The sequence below is a fragment of the Mus musculus genome, chromosome 8 (assembly GCF_000001635.26).
Source record: "Mus musculus strain C57BL/6J chromosome 8, GRCm38.p6 C57BL/6J".
NCBI lineage: Eukaryota > Metazoa > Chordata > Mammalia > Rodentia > Muridae > Mus > Mus musculus.
Window position 1 is genome coordinate 16,086,524 of NC_000074.6, and position 16,552 is coordinate 16,103,075.

The window sequence follows — 16,552 nt, forward strand, 5'->3', positions numbered from 1 at the left end:
GACTGAAATCCCCCCTCTTCTTCTCTTTCTTTCTCCCTCCCTCATTTTCTCCTGGCTTCCTTCCCACTCTCTACATTATTACAGTTCATTTAGTTTTGATATGGCAATTTTCAAGCAGTTAAAAAAAAGAAAATTAAAGATAGCATGTTTAATCTGTTCAGTGCTAATTAGCACACTATTAAGTCCTAATGGACAAACAGGACATTTTCCATGATTAATAAACTCTGTAGAATGTGGTAATACTAACAGGAAAGGCACTTGTTACTGGGTTGTTGAGATAGTTAATGACTGTTGGGAGACTGTCCCCAATATTACATTACTGTGATTTGGCAGGCTCACCTCTTACCTCAGGACAATAGCTCGTATATCTGACAGCTTTAACATATTCAGGGCCAGCCAGTAAATGCTTAATAAACTTAAACAAACCACAACCACTCCCGATATCATATTGCAGAATAGTTTTATGTTCCAAAGCATCTAAGATGACTATTGTGCTAGCTGGTTAATACAAGCCAGACTCATTTGGGAAGCAGGAACTTCAATAGAAAATGTGCCTCTATCAGACTGGTCTGTGGGAAAGTCTATAGTGCATTTGCTTGATCCATGATTGATGGGAGAGGACACAACTCACTGTGGACAGTGTCACCTCTGGGAAGGTGGTCAGCAGGCTGAGCAAGCCAGAAAGAGCAAGCTGGTAAGTAGAGTTCCTCCATACACTTTGCTTCAGTTCTTGCATTCAGGTTTCTGCCCTGACTTTGCTCAAAGACAGAGTATGACCTGAGAGTTTTAAGCTGAAATAACCATTCCCTCCACAAGTTGCTTTTGATAGAGGTGTTTTAGTACAGCAAATAGAAACTCTACCTAAGATAACTATTTCACAATTTAAAAATGGAAGTGTTCATTCCTCTTTTAGACAGAGGATATTTCGGTAAACTAATCCTGAAGGGGAAGTTTCCACTGAGATACTGTAACTCAGGCCATCTATGTAGACGGGTCACTGTTTCTGCCTCAGCTATGTCACTTCAAACTGGCTATTTCAGAAAAAAGCGTTGCTATTTTAAAAGCTTATCAACCCAAGTTCTAAAAATATGTATGAAGAATGGAAACCTATTTTATTTTAGCTTGGTTGTATGAAATCCAATCAGCTCATTTTGCAAATACTCCATTCTTACATATCATCTAACTATATCATTTATCTATCTACCTGTCTGTCTGTGCATCTGTCAATCACCAACTTATCCACCAACCTCTATCTATTTATCTATCTATCTATCTATCTATCTATCTATCTATCTATCTATCTATCTATCTGTCATGAATCTATTGATTTATCATCTATCTACTATCTATCTTATCTGTTATCTATATTCATCTCTTTATTGAGAAGCTTCTATAGAATGTTATCATGAATATCGTGTGTGTATCATATGAAAAAGCAAATAAAACAGGTGTAAGAGTTTCAAACAATGTAAATTAAATTAAAACATCATTTTGTTCAAGAATAATAGCAACAGATCATTGACTGTCCTAAAGACTAGGTAGTAACAGTCTAAGTGACTGAGTCCCACCATGGCTGGGGATTATAGTCCTGGATAGTGAGACTGCACAGTATGTAGAAATGGGAAGAGAAACTGAGTCAGAAGTACCTTGGCAGGCAGGTAGTGCCCGGTCCCAGGACGGCTTCCCATCAGCCCCTGTCACACACTCAATGGACGAGGGATCCACAATCTTGTAACCAGAGTCACACTGATAGGTAACTGTAGAGCCCAGTTTAAAGTCAGTTCCAATCCTTGTCCCATTCATTATGTTCCCAGGGTCAAAGCAAGCTTCCCGGGGTTTCTCTGAAGAAGAAAGTACACGCATGTCATTATTACATCTGTGCATAGCTATTTTCTTTGCTTCTTTGCCTATTTCATCCAAGGCCTACCATGGTGTCCAGCATGGGAAAACATCTTAGAATTATTTCCTCATCAGCTAATGACCAAGTTAACTTACTAGTGCACAGCAGGGAATTATTTTCCAATAAATTATATTTACTCTTTTGAAAATGACATTTTTATTACAGGGTGATATAAAATTATTTTCATGTAAGCAAAGACAAGGTGTTTTGTGATGTGTCTTTTTTTAGCTTGTTGCGGGTCTAATTGGTGTACATTTTAAAATTGATGGAGGAAAATTTGAGGCTCATTTTCCAGCTGGCTCCTGACTCATCCCCATGTGAACTTGTTGCACAGCTCTCAAAACCTGATAATTTGGCTTTGCAAATGAGAACCGGAGCATTCCCTGAAAATCCCTCGTACCTTCTCATGGCAATGCAGATAGACTCAGGTTAGAAACACAGAGAACACTCTGAATTATGGTTCTTGGGGCTGGTACCTTGAAGACTGTCAAACTTAGCAGGAAAATGACATCTGATTGACAAGTGTCAACTACTACATCTGGGGCCTGACAGTTGCCCCCGTGATTTTTATCTTAATTGCAGTAACTGCATTTGCTGGCTGCATGAGGGCATGCCACATGCCAGACTGAGCTGAGCTCAATGCCAACTATTGACAACTTTCTTCCATGGAAGTGGTGACAGTCTGAAGTTCAGATCAAGGCTGGACACTCACAAGGACACACGAGTGTGCCCCACTGATTACTGTGACTACTGACTGGTGCTACATAAAACCTGTCTGCATAATCAGAGTTTGTTGCTATTCAGTCAACCTTAGTTCCTTCTGCTTCAATGGGTCATTCAAAATATCAACAAGTTAATCAAAATCTATATGCAACCACATGTTCTGTGAAGTTTGAGTCATGCTTTGCTTGTTAAACATATCTTCATTCTTCACCTCTCTATGAGAGGGCCTAGTTAGGCTGATTTTTCCAGACTTCCCAGTGGGTGTTACAGAAGGCAGAAGACACCACTCAGTTCCTTGTTCTGGTCTTCTCTTTGGTGGTGTAGGAGGTGATGGAGGGGAAGTGAGTTAAATAGTAGTAATTTAGGCTCTGGGATAACTTCAAAGCATACTTTGGGTTTAAAAACTGTGTCTCCATGAAAAAGTTTATAAATGCTAATTCTTTGATCCATTACAAAAAAATTAAGTGCCAATCATACATGCAAGAAGCATTGTGACATACAAGTGCTACACTGAACTGAATTTTGTATTTTTGTTCTGGGATCAAGATTAGTGATGCTACTTTTATTTCTTCCTGGTCATGGTCAACATGTTGTTCATTTAATCTAGCAATTGCATGAATTAGTCTCAGGAAGTAGAGTGGTACAGAGATGGTCAGATGTGCAAGACAGAAAAAGGATGGAGTAGGTTCGGAGATAACCCCCAGGGCATGAATGACATGCAATCACTGGGAAAGAAAAATATCAAATATCACATCTTGGTGAGTCCTACGGGAAGCGCAAGAGGCTTATCTTACTGTTGTATTCATTAGTTTTCAATATTTTCATTTAGGTTTTTAACACTCTGTGGACCAACATCAGCAAATGGAGATCTCCCTGGTAAACATTCTCCAAATCTATATAATATGTTGTAGTTGAATGCACCATAGACACTGAGCCTGTTATGTGGTAATTTATTAAATTTAGCAAATTAATTCAGGTTTTTTTATATATATTGGTCGACAACATTGATTTACCTGAAACCCATTTTCTGCTACCCATGGTCCCTCATCATGCAGCTCATATGCAGAGATCAGTGTTTCTAGTCACTTCATTAAGAGCCAATTTGGATATTTCAAATAGTAGCTGATAGTCTCATAATTATTTATAGTAGTTTTGAACCCTATGTAGATCATTGAATAGTTAAACAAATAAAGAACCAGAAAATAAATAAAACTGCATTTTTTTATTCCTGTTTGCTTATATACATCAAAGTTGCCCTATTTCATTGTTTATTGAGTCATTCAAGGTATGGGCAAGCACAGGTTTGTTTGCAAGGTTCATCCTTGCCTCATTAAAAACTGAATCTTTCCTGTCATGTCAATCAGTGTAGAGCCATGGCCTTGTCTTTCTTTCTGATGATCTCTTGCTATAAATCTCTTTCGGACTCGTGTGTGGCTTGGTAAGGCTTGACTTACACACCTCTCTATTTCATGCCACTGACTGAGTTGCGTGGCTGGTTTGCCTTCAAATGACTGCATCTCATCTTTTGCTTCCATTTACCGATTGTCAGTTCTGTGTGCTCAGTGATAAATCAGAGTCCTGTCTCTGCTTACATTTTGCTATGTTTTTTTAATTAGATGGCTTCATAGCTCTGTGTATTTTTCTGTTGTTCATGTCCATTCCATTTAGGAATACCTTTGCAAACGCCTGCTCCGTATAGAAAATTGGTACATGTAGGGCCCCTCGGGTGGCTACACATGGTGTGGCTGCCCTGGGACCACTCCTGGCCTACTGTATCTAGCAATAGTCTCTGCAGTCTGTTGCACTCACCCTAAGACTGCTTGCCCTTGACAGTGTATTGACACTAGTCCATTTAACTCCTGGGGAGTCCTTCCCACTGACTTCAAGAAAATGTTTTAAACATTTAAAGCTATAGATATCCAATTAAAGAATCAATATTTGGACTGAATAAGCCTAAACAGAGAGACCACCCTCATCTCTGGTTATTCATATTATAACTTTATATAACGTGCATTTAGTGACTTGATTAACTATTTGGGCTGTAGCTAGCATAGATCAGCAATAGACTTGGTGAGGGTCATCTGGAATCTAACACTTATGTCATCTGATATGGTACATATGTGTAAGGGCTGTTCTCATCCCCCCAAACACAGCTGTTTCTACACCAAAGGCATAACACAACTGCATGATTTTTACACATGTTTTAAGAAAGATCCTTATAATTTTTGATTTTTGAGATTTTAAGCATTTTTTTTAAAACTGAGAGCCATATAAAGCAATACAAATCACTTCAAATTTAATGATGTCAATAAATGCAATTAGTTAAATTATCTGCTTACTGATTTTTACCCAAATCCTCATTACTATGGATAACATCAGGCTAAATTCTAATTATTGTTGTGCCTTAATCTGTCCCTTCCCTTATTTATACATGAATTCATATAGCACAGTGGTATTTGTTTTCATTGACTCTATATCAAAGAGCTTGGGGTAGGGTATTTTTGAGTATGGCTGTTTTCCTTGGAGTTCAATAAATCCCAAAGCATCCACAGACAATGAATCTGAGTATCTGAAATATGAGTATCTGCCTGGGCCAGAGCATCTCATCTAGCCTGTGCCTATGAGTGAGGAAGACACAGAGGGTGATGGGTAGTATCCCAATGAGGAGACTGAGGCAATACTATCTCAGTGAATTTAAGTCTAGGCATCCTACGGAAACGAATCAGAAAATGCTAACACATATCAAATGATTCTCAGATGTCATCAAATCAGTTATTGCTCCTGTCACAATCAATCCTCAGATGAAAAATACATGCCAAAACCATTTTCTCCACTTTCTCTTATTTTCCATCAGAGATAGAAATATTTTTAACACATGAAAGTTGGGGCTCTCTTCTTCCAACACACACACACACACACACACACACACACACACACACACACACACCACTCATGCATGCAGGTCAGGAACACATGTGTTTGAGATATAGGATCTCATGAAGAAATGCTGACAGCAGAAGCAGTGCCTGTCACAAGTTAACTTCCCTACAAGTCCATCTCATCACGCACCTTTAAATTCAATGGCGAATCCCGACAGGCCAACAGAAGCATCACTCCTGAATGCCAGAAAGAGGCTGTTACCACTGCTCTCGATCCTCTCTGGGGCTTGAGAGCCCTGGAAACTTCCAATCAGTGGGCTGTTGGAGTCCTCCCCTTCATAGATATGCAGGAAGTCATAACTCGGCTCCATGCTAAAACTACAAGGAAGGAGAGTGTCACCTATGTCCCCAACACAAACTCATCTCCTGCCTTAGAGTAAGTTTTTGGAAACACATTACAGTTTAGTTTGCCTTTGTATCATAATTTAAATGATTAGAGTAATCAAAATTAAATACAACAATAATCAACACGCTAAATTAGAAGTATCATTTGTCATAATCTCTATCAGTGTTTTGCATAATGGCCAAAATATTCAATAGTAGACAGCTTGGAATGGAGTTAAAACAAAACAAATAATAGTAGCACTGGTGTGTCATCCCTTCCTCTTCCCATGAACTTATTAAATAAGGGCAACTTGAAGGAAGCCAGACTCAAAAGAGACAGATTCGTGCAGAATCTTGATTATTAGGTGAGTATTTTGAGATTTAAAATATACGTTATAAATGTTAAAAATTAAAAACCTCTCATTGGTTTATTTTGACATTAAAGACTGTAATTATCATTGTTTCCTTAGTATGGGGACCAATGGTTATGGTTTCTACCCACAAACATTCACTATCATGTTAACCACATTGAATATTTCAATCCATCTTTCTGTTATTCCTTCACTATCTTCCTCCTTCCTACAGTCTGTCTGTCTGTCTGTCTCTTCCTTTCTAATATTAACATCCAGTCCATGTTACCACCTGCATTGTCTGCTCTTTTCAAAGGTCACAGTGACATCACTGTTGGTTTTTTAAATCTATTTGTAAATTTATAAATTTGTAAATTTAAATTTTATTTGCAAGTTTGTTGCTGTCAGACTTGAAGAAGGAAGAGAAGAGGTACAAAGCTCAGGGATTTGGTGTAATCACAAATGCTATGTTTGATTTTACTGGAAAAATAATTTTAGTCATGGTCATTTTCATGGATAATTCTAGAATCTGCTCCTGTACCATCAGCAGTGCCTAGCAAAGGTGATTATGGTCATAATTGCTCACTGAATACTGAAATTTAATCAGTCATGGTAAATTAAAAAAAATTGTGCTGAACCTCTTTTTGGTCGTACACTAGTTTTGACATAGAGTCCTGGTGCTTAATTTATAATTAATTCCAGTTTCCTTTGTAATAATCAGGCTTATTTCCACTTCCCATAGCATTATATACCTATAAACCTTAGCCCAGGTCTAACCCAGTCTGTGTAGGGAGTTTCAAGTGGCAGTGAATCAGCATTACAATACAGTCTACAGGGACAGTGATAAGCCTTGTGCCCCACAGTCAACAGTACCAGCATACACTTCCCTATGGTCCTAGAATACTCTCCTCCAATTTGCTAGTGTCAGACTCTCATCATCTTCACAAGAGAACATGAGAATCCAGTCTTCTGGGGAGTCCTCTCAAGACTGAGTGGCTGATGCCCACACATGGAGGCCTTACCAGTGTGCCTTAGATTCTTCCTTTTAGAGCACCCTTGTCCCCACACACCATTCTGCCTACTTCCTTCCCATCCTATGGATTCTGTGACAGTGACAGATTGGTGCTCATCTTAACACAAAGATTTTAAGCTCAGAGAAGCTGCCTGAATGTAGTACAGATAGGAGCCAAGCTAATGGTTCTCAGAATCCAAGAGTTTGGGGATTATCTGTGTTGTGTATCTTCCAGACATGTGTGTAAAACACAGCAAAGAACCTTCCTGTGATAAATGTCCTTATTGATCATCAAATGAACTGTTCCTTGATGGCTTTGATCATTGGTCATTGCCACAGGGGATGTGTAAGACTGGGTAATGAGGCTCTGCTTAGATTCAAGGGTCAATTCGCTCTAACTCCGGGGATCAGATGGACATCCAGCTTTTAAGGAAGGTCTACCAAACGCCGCAATGACCAATTGCATGGCTGACTCTAACCGGCTCAGGGCCACTCATTCTGCACGTTGGCCTGACGTCCTGAAAGTGTTTGTACTTTTGGTCATTAGTAGAAGTACTTTCAAGAGAATGTGTCTAACTACTGGCTAATGCAGAGTCTCAGACCCATAAGTTTCCCTGAATCAGACACAACCGAGGGAGGCTAGCACCACTGAGGGGCTGAGTGTTGGCTCAGAGGCCCTAGGCAAGGAGCTTGTTCCCTCCCAGAGCAATCAAATATCTAAGTCTTCTTTGTCCTGATGGATTAAGAGCCTAGCTAGCAACCACCACCTTTCAGTTATTTAGCTTTTAGAATATCACATTCATTTTTTTTTAAGAAATCAAAGCATTGTTTTTGGATAAGATCTCAGGATTCACTAAAATTTAGTTACCTCATAGTAAATACTAATGTAATAATACATTACTGTATAAACTATTTTCACTCACAGTGAACAACTGCCTGACAGAAACAACCAAAGGAAGAAATGATATATTCTGGCTCTTCGTCCAGTGGCTATAGTTCATAATGCTGGGAAGACATGGCTGCTTCTTATTCCAGTCGTGAAGGCCAGAGGTTATGTATGGCCTGGCTCACTTATATCTTGGTGTCCCAGAAACAGCCTAGCTGTAAGCAGGGCTATGATATAACCACTCCCCGAGGCTCCTCCTATATGACTATATGCCTATGAATGAGGTCTCATGTTCAGTAGGCTCTAAACCTCCCCTAATCAGCACCATAATCTGGTGCTCAAGAGTTCACCCAGGAGAAGCAGAGGGCATTTCCCATGTAAGCCATAGTCACGACGGCATTGACTTGAATTAACCCTACAGTACTGAACTTGATCATCTAGTGTATCAGGGATGAATGACTGGGCTGTTAAGGAGTGCATTCTCCCCAGCATCTACAGCATGTTTTTAACAACTTCTATGAAGCCTTCATGTACAAAACACACCGTGGACCAGATGGCTAATGAATGAAAGAAACCCATGTGTGTCTTTCATGTAGAACCCTGCTCATCAAGGTGAAATCTCTCCTCCCCTGCCACCCAGCCTCTGACTGGGTATCTGAGCTAATGATTCACTGCCCGGAAGGTTGCACATTCTGAGGTAACCAATGTGGTGAGCTGGACACCACTGTATTAAAATCCTACTAAAAAGAGGTCGTCTGCGGCACACATACCTTTTGAATATCAAGGCAATGACAAAGTCTGGGTTCACCTTAATCCTCCAGTCGCACTCCTTCCCAGGAGGGTATGGCTGTGGGTAGTTTGGGGATAGAATCACTCCAGCAGGGCCTGTCAGATTCCCACCACAAGCAGCTGTCACAGAACAAAGTCACAGGAGAATTTTGTTTTGTTTGTTTGTTTTAAAGCAGAGATCCAGAATACCAAACACATGTGGATAGTTCTTTTTAGAATTGGTGCAATTAGTCCTGATTAAAAGGGCTTGGTAGAAGGAAGACCATTCATCTTTCGCTCACTTGGCCTTCTGGCTTGACACTAAGTTGGTTTACCCTGGTGTTGCTGATGGGGATTCTTTTCACTGGCACCAGAACCAGTGTGTCCACTCTTCCACCTGGCTGAGGACCAGTGGCTCTACAGGAACCAGATAGAGACCATGGAGGCATCCAGTCCCATGGACTGAACGGTCACTAGGTTGTTGGACTCTTCAGTGTGGGTATAGATCCACTGTGGGTCTGCTCTGACTGATGAGCACCCAGTCTTAATGACCAAACAATTTCCGGGCTCTCAGCCTCTCAGAGGTGAGACAATTGTTGTTGCTATTTTAACATATACTGATTTAATAAACTTTTACCATGTATGTATATAAAAATAAAAATAGAAATAACAAAAGAAATGGTGTAATTGTCCACACCTCCATCAAAGATGTATTTTGCCTACAAATGTGGAGACAAGTTAATAAAGGCCCCCTAAGTCTGTGCCTTTCCGTGTAATCCTTGGGAAGCTTGGATTATACCACATCCCAGGTTTCGAGAAAAATTCCAATCTCTCTCTCTCTCTCTCTCTCTCTCTCCTATCAATGTCTGTCTATCTATCTATCTATCTATCTATCTATCTATCTATCTATCTATCTATCTATCAACTATCTACCAACCTACCTATTATTTTTGAGAGGCTGACCTTGCAACCACCATGATTTTCATCCCTCCCAAGTATAAGGGTTACAGGCATGAGCCTACACCTCTAGCTATGTCAAATTTAATTGTTTACTGAACCCTCACACCTTCTACATGTGCAAGCACACACAAGTGCATATATGTCCTCAAAGACAAAACTTGATATAAACCCCTTCATGAATGCCACTACATGATCCTAATAATTCTAAATATTTTTCTGTGTAAATGAAATTAAAGAAGGTGGAAGGACGTAGTCCACAGTTTTCAGTATTGACTGGACTTTCAACAGTCACTTAACATTCCTGAAAATCCAATTTATCAAAAGGAGAAGTACAGTACAATCATCATGTTTTGTATAATAAATTCAGTCCGGTCAGTACAAACACTGGGTGGCATGGAGAGTACATTCAAGTTATATGAAACGTGTTGATGGAATAGGAAGCCCTGTGTCTGCTGGGACGAATTTGAAGTTCCTTCTTAACAGTGATGTGGTCATCATCAGGTGGTCCCTTCATAGCTCTCATTGCGACTCTTTACCCTGCACTCAGGATGGATGCTTACTGCACCTGGCACAAAAACTGGGATCTGATGGGGTAGCCTTACTGATGTAGAGGGTGGAAGTGCCTGGAAGCTGAGAAGATTCTATTCCATGCAGGGCTTCAAAGATGAAAAGTGACAGATTTGGGGCACTGTCTCAGAGGGGTGCTCAGACTATGATTCAAATATTGACTTGAAGGAAACAACAGGGAATCTGGTTCCCCTGCTGGTCCCAGGAGCTCCAGGAAATGAGGGTGTTAACAAAGAGTATGAGGTTAAGTAGCACTGTTTCGGAGTGTTTGCTCTCTCAGAGTTTGGAATCCTTCATTTTAGTTTCATTAGGCTTTAATTAGAGAGCTCATAAAACCTTTCAGATACGATTAGAATTTAGAAGATGCATTTCAGAGACTCTCGAAATCTACCCTGGACTGCCTGTATATTCAATGCATGCATGCATGCACACACAAGCTCATCACACAGGTCAGCTCCCACTCCACCCAGCTGGCGCACAGCACTCTACTCTAATGAGACAACCAACATCTCTTCACAAAACCCTGGAGCACTTGCACCATGGTGTGAGACACTGAGGCTTTAAAGAGTCATCCTGAGGGTCAGGGCCATCTCCAGCCATCAAATAGGATGTGCAGATTGATGATATGTGGATACTTTTTAGAGCTCTATAGAATTTGGACTCTAGCAAAAGAGACCAAGCAAAGCAAAACTGGAGGGTTTTGAGGGACAGGGTGGGTGCACTATTCCAATGATCAAAGTTACTGTGGAGACTTCATCCCTTAAGACTCAGCCATATTGCTGAGGAATGGGCTCAAAGATAAAGTGCACACTGTGCTAGGATGAGAACCCAAATTTGTTCCCCCAGTACTCATGTATAAAGCTGAGCATGGGCCATGAGTAACTGTAACCATAGTGATGATGTGGGAGGGTGGAGATACATGGACTTCAGGACTTGCTATTGAGCCTGTCTAGCCAAACATGTGAGCTCCATCCTCAGAGAGAGACTCAAAAGTAAGATGGTTAAAGGAGACAACTGACGTTGACTCCTAGGATCCACATGTACACACACAAATGGGTAAGCACAATCATAATACATGTCTATAGCTATCTACCTACACATACATATAACATGCAGACACATACATATACATGTACATGTATGTGTGTATATATATATATATCCAACACACATGTATGCATATACATATAACACCTAACACACTCATGCACACACACCATACAGCATACAAAGACACATACACAAAGACAGATACTGAAACACACGTGCAATACCCACATACCCACACACATACACACACAGGAAGAAAGAGAGAGAGAGAGAGAGAACTCAAGATTGAAAGTCCAAGTTAGAAGTTCCATTTTCATGGGGCCTTCAGAAAGAAAAAGAAGAGGGATCAGATTTTGAGGAAATTAACAGCAAATGTTGGAAAATATGTGTCATGGGGAACTGGTGGGTGTTGAGAGAGCCACTACACAAAAAGAAAGCAGAGCATATTGATGATGAAGAAAAGGGATAGGAAGTTAGCTGGCCAGTCTAGAATGCACAAATCCCATAGCCAGTCATCAAATGGAAAGATAAGGCTCAGACCCATGTCTAACCTAAGATGTAAATGAAAACAAAAAGACAGTATGTCTTCCTGCTCAGACCATAAGGTTAAAAAACATGATCCTAAGTTGTGTTCTTCTGGTCAGAGAGAATAATGTTCAGATAGATTTGGGGGGAGTGTCTTAGAGAGAGAAGTAAGAAGAAATACATCACTCCTCTACAGTCATCTGTGTTTTGTCACGTTGACTTCATAAGTGGGAAATTCACTGCTCGCTTGTACAAAAATAACAGTCCTAGCACTGCTAGGCTGAACTTATGAGATACTAGACAGTGTCGCTGGCATCATAAGAAAGAAGCTGTGCTCAGAGACACCTCACAGCCACTAAAAATCTGGTGGATAACATAAAATAGCACCCAGACACCTTGTATTGTTAAGTTAGCATTCAGGCAGGACATGTTTAAAATTATTGTGAATCAAAATACATATGCATGCTTATGAATTTTATTGGTGTAGTTTATGTTAATAGCAACTATCTCTAGGTAAAGAGACAACAGCTTTCCTCACTTCTTGTTCATCATAGTTTATAAAACACCTGTAATAAACACAAATTATTTTCCTAATAAGAAACCACAGTTTACAAATGTTGTCTGTTGAGTAAAGGATTTATGTGGGTGCGAGTCTAGTTAAGCAATATGCTGCAGGGGCCACAACCCTCACTTCTGAAAAGTGAAACTCACAGTGTAATGAAGAGACAGCATCGCTCTTCCTGTCAGACGACATCTATGCACGTAGGTATGTCTAGTCCCTCAAATACTTGGCTATTCAATTGCTGCAAATGATTTCCATCTGTTCTTGGAAATGCAGTTTGAAGCCAAGAAGGACAATGAGTGCTTTGTGATGAGCTAAGGGATTTTTAGTTCTTGCTCAAATTAGGTAAGTAATATATAGTTATGTCAAAGGCTGTGGAGTAGCTAGGAAAGTGGTCAAATTTTACAATTACGTCTTGAATGTAGAAAGGATAAATTGCCCTTAAGAGGTTAATTTAATGTTGCTTTTTAAGGGTTTCCTCCTTCATGAGATTAAAAATATAAAATGGAAGAAAATTAAACCTTCATTTTAAACAACATAGATACACATAGAACACATATGCACACACAGCAATGTATAACACACAATGACCATGACATAGGCACACAAAAATATGGGCACAGAGACACACATACAACACACACATAATACACATACAACACAGATACCACACACATATAGAAATATACATATTACATAGATACACATCTAAACATATATATAGACATATACATATTACATAGACACACACATACAATACAGCTGAGCAATAAAAGGCAGGAAGAGAAGCTCCATTTGCAGGGAGCTTCACCAAGGAAAAAAAGATATCCACAATGACAGCTGCAAAATTCTGAAAAATACCCAAAGCATCACAAGCCTCCTGTTAATGGAGTGAGCGTCAAAAGGCTGACTGTGCTCACAGCTGAGGGATTATGAAGATACAGAGATGGCTAAACAGGGCTGGCTTTCCTGGAGGCCAGATGCTAATAACAGAGCTCTTGAATTTCATCTGGCTTCAAGACCCTGAGAGAGTCCCTCACTTCTCTGCCATAGCCTTTTGTCACAGATCAATTAAATTCCATATTTTTTCAAGCAGAATATCTAGAAGTACCAACTAAGCCAAATAGTTTGTTAAAAAAATAACATTTAGTTAAATTTCATTTGAAATTACAATTAAATACTCTAAATAGACATTTTATGTTAAAATGTTTAACAGAATGAAGGGCAATTTACATGTAATTCCTGTTTTAGATGAAAAAAATCTATTTACCTAAAATCACATTTTTGAAGATCATCTTAGATATCTATTAAGACCAGAGCTGGCAAAGCCATTTGTTACTATATTAATAAGTTGGATGGAGAATTTTAATTAGTGTTTTACATAATTTTATTATTTATTTTCATTATCTCCAAGGGCAATATCTGTTTTTCAGGATTCTGTCTAAAATTTACAGATGTTATTAAAAAAATACTTCTGAAAAGAGAAAGTGCTTTTCAGTAGTAGGTTTTGCTTGAAGGTGTGTTTTATATTAAACATATGGCCAGCAGTGGTAGGCTTATAAGTTTTACGCCACGTAAAATTTTAAGTTTGGATTGGTTGATATATATTTACATAAGAACTGTTAAGGACAGGAAAATGTTAGATAAATGTCAATTACTGTACATTAAAGAAAGCACATCCTTTATTTCATCTAATAAAATAAAGGTGTGCAATAAAATGTCTGCATTGTCTCAGAGAGCCCGAGGCCATTTAGGAAGCTCCTGGAAGTCCTCCTAAGGAAACCAAAGGTTGGCAGGCAGATTTGAAGCATGCATTGACTGCATCCATTTCTCAGCATGACATTTCCATTCCCTGGGCCCAGTACCTATGCACGAAGGAGGATCTGGCTGCCAGAAGAAACGGTTGTTCAGCTGCACACACGTGATCTTGGCTGGTCCTTGGAGCTGGTATCCAGGGTCACACTGGAAGGTGATGGTGTCTCCAGGTTCCCGGCTGTCACCGTAGCGGGTACCATTCTGAGGCATCCCAGGGTCATTGCAGGTGGATGCAATGGAAGCTGCAGAAGAGCAAAGGAGAGCTGTTTAGTTGACTGAGAACCAGGTCTCCACACTTGCAGGGGTGGCTGCTGCCTCTAGGGTAAAGCACTCGGTGTTGGTTTGGTGCACCAAATGTTTCTGGGGAGCTTGTGGATAGGGGTCTTTCCTTGAGAGGAGGATTCAATGCTATGCACTTTGCTTCTGCTCATGATGAATAAAATCTTATTGAAAGTTGCCCACTTATGAAATCCTAAATATCAATCTTATCTTATTATACTTAGCATATATTATACACACATTCCCCTCTAGTTTGCCCTTCTATAATAATTTATAAATATCACAATTTAAATGATTTAGTTAAAGAACTGTAGCCTCAACCTGGAGACTGCAAGTGCAAGGGGAAGGTTTCCGTGATGTGACCTGTGTCACAGCGACTGCAGAAGTGGGCTAGGGGTCAATTTTATCAGAGGCACCACAGAGCCACAGGTTACTACTTTCCAGGCAAAATGATCAATTGCACATTTTAAAAATCCATGTAAATTAGTCACTTAGTCTTTAGAAAACACCAGAAGGTATGTCCTTGGCAAAGAGAGGGAGGACTGGAAGAGGGAAAGGGCAGAAAGGAGCACAGTGAGGGATGTGGAGAAGTTGAAGAGAGTGGGGGAAGGGGAAAGTGAGGAAGAAAGAAGGAAGGAAGGAAGGGAAAGAGGCTTGGTAAAATTGCTCAGTGGGTAACTTGCTGTCTGTCCAAGCACTAGGACCTACTTCTGTATCTCCAGCACCCATGCAAGAACCCAGGCATGCAGTAGCACTCAATAGTAACCCTAGTGCAGGAGGATGCTTATTCCCCACCTAGTCTAGGCAAAAAGGTAGCCCCACGTTCAGTGAGTAGGCTTGTCTCATTAAGTCCAATGCTAAATGATCAGCCCTGGAAACAGTGTTATATTTCTGAGGGTTATGTGTGGGCATTGTTCTCTCTCTCTCTCTCTCTCTCTCTCTCTCTCTCTCTCTCTCTCTCTCTCTCTCTTGTGTGTCTGTCTGTTGGTCTGTTTGTGCACATTCATGTGTGTGAGAGTATTTGTGCTCACATGTGGGATTTAAAGGGGCCAGAGTTCATTCCCTAATTTTTGAGACAATGTTTCTCACTAGACATGTACCCCACTGACTTGTTAAATAGTGTGGCCAGTAAACCTCTGGGAAATCTTCCTATCCTGATTGGTTGGTGCTGGGGTTACAGGCACTCAGCATCACGCCTATGGCCTATGCTTGTGTAGAGAGAGGTACTAGGAGATGGACCAAGGTCCTCATTCTTTATGTGCAAACGCTTTACCTACTAAACCTTCTCTCAAGCCCACAAGGCCAAATTATAATCCTCTCATTCTCCTCTTATGTGTGTGTTTTAAAATACCTGAAATCTCTTATCTTTAGGTTCATGCAAAGTAATAAAATTAAATTATATATTTTCTTATTCTAAGGAAAAACTGGGGCATACAAAACAATCAGATGAAAGTAAAACCAAGATCCAGCAGTACAAATAGTACAGCATCTAATATCTCAGTATCACTCGTGAGATGCTGGGGCCCCAGATCTCCAACTCTGGAGCACACATGCTTTGTCTTGGAGCATCAGGCTGGCCCCATCCCATATGTGCTGCTGTCCTTGTCTGTGTCTCATGGTCCTGGAATCTCCAGTATCTTGGGTTTCCATTGCAACAGGTTGCAACTTCAACCAGTGTGGACCTGAACTCTCTTCAGAGATCCTAACTCTGCTGTATGATACAAGCCTTTAATCTTGGGTTCTCCACTGCGGCTGAGGCTACCCCTTTATCATTGACTCCTGGTCCTTCTTCATGAATTTCAACTGTGCCACCTAGTGCCTGACCTCAGCCATTCTCATTGTTCTTGCCAATGCTGTATCTATTATGCTTTCAAGCACAGTGCAAAGTAGGC

General features: G+C 40.2%; 1 protein-coding gene across 6 annotated transcripts in view; it reads right to left on the reverse strand.

The window, feature by feature from the left end:
- Positions 1-16,552, reverse strand: part of Csmd1 (CUB and Sushi multiple domains 1) — a 1,642,848-nt gene that overhangs the window by 193,986 nt on the left and 1,432,310 nt on the right. For all 6 annotated transcript variants that reach the window (XM_006508931.4, XM_006508930.4, XM_030243874.1 and 3 more), the window contains 4 exons: positions 14,432-14,623; positions 8,905-9,043; positions 5,693-5,880; positions 1,647-1,841 (listed from right to left, as the gene is read on the reverse strand). In XM_006508931.4, the coding sequence (XP_006508994.1) occupies positions 1,647-1,841; positions 5,693-5,880; positions 8,905-9,043; positions 14,432-14,623 (714 nt within the window). The remainder of the gene's footprint in view (positions 1-1,646; positions 1,842-5,692; positions 5,881-8,904; positions 9,044-14,431; positions 14,624-16,552) is intronic.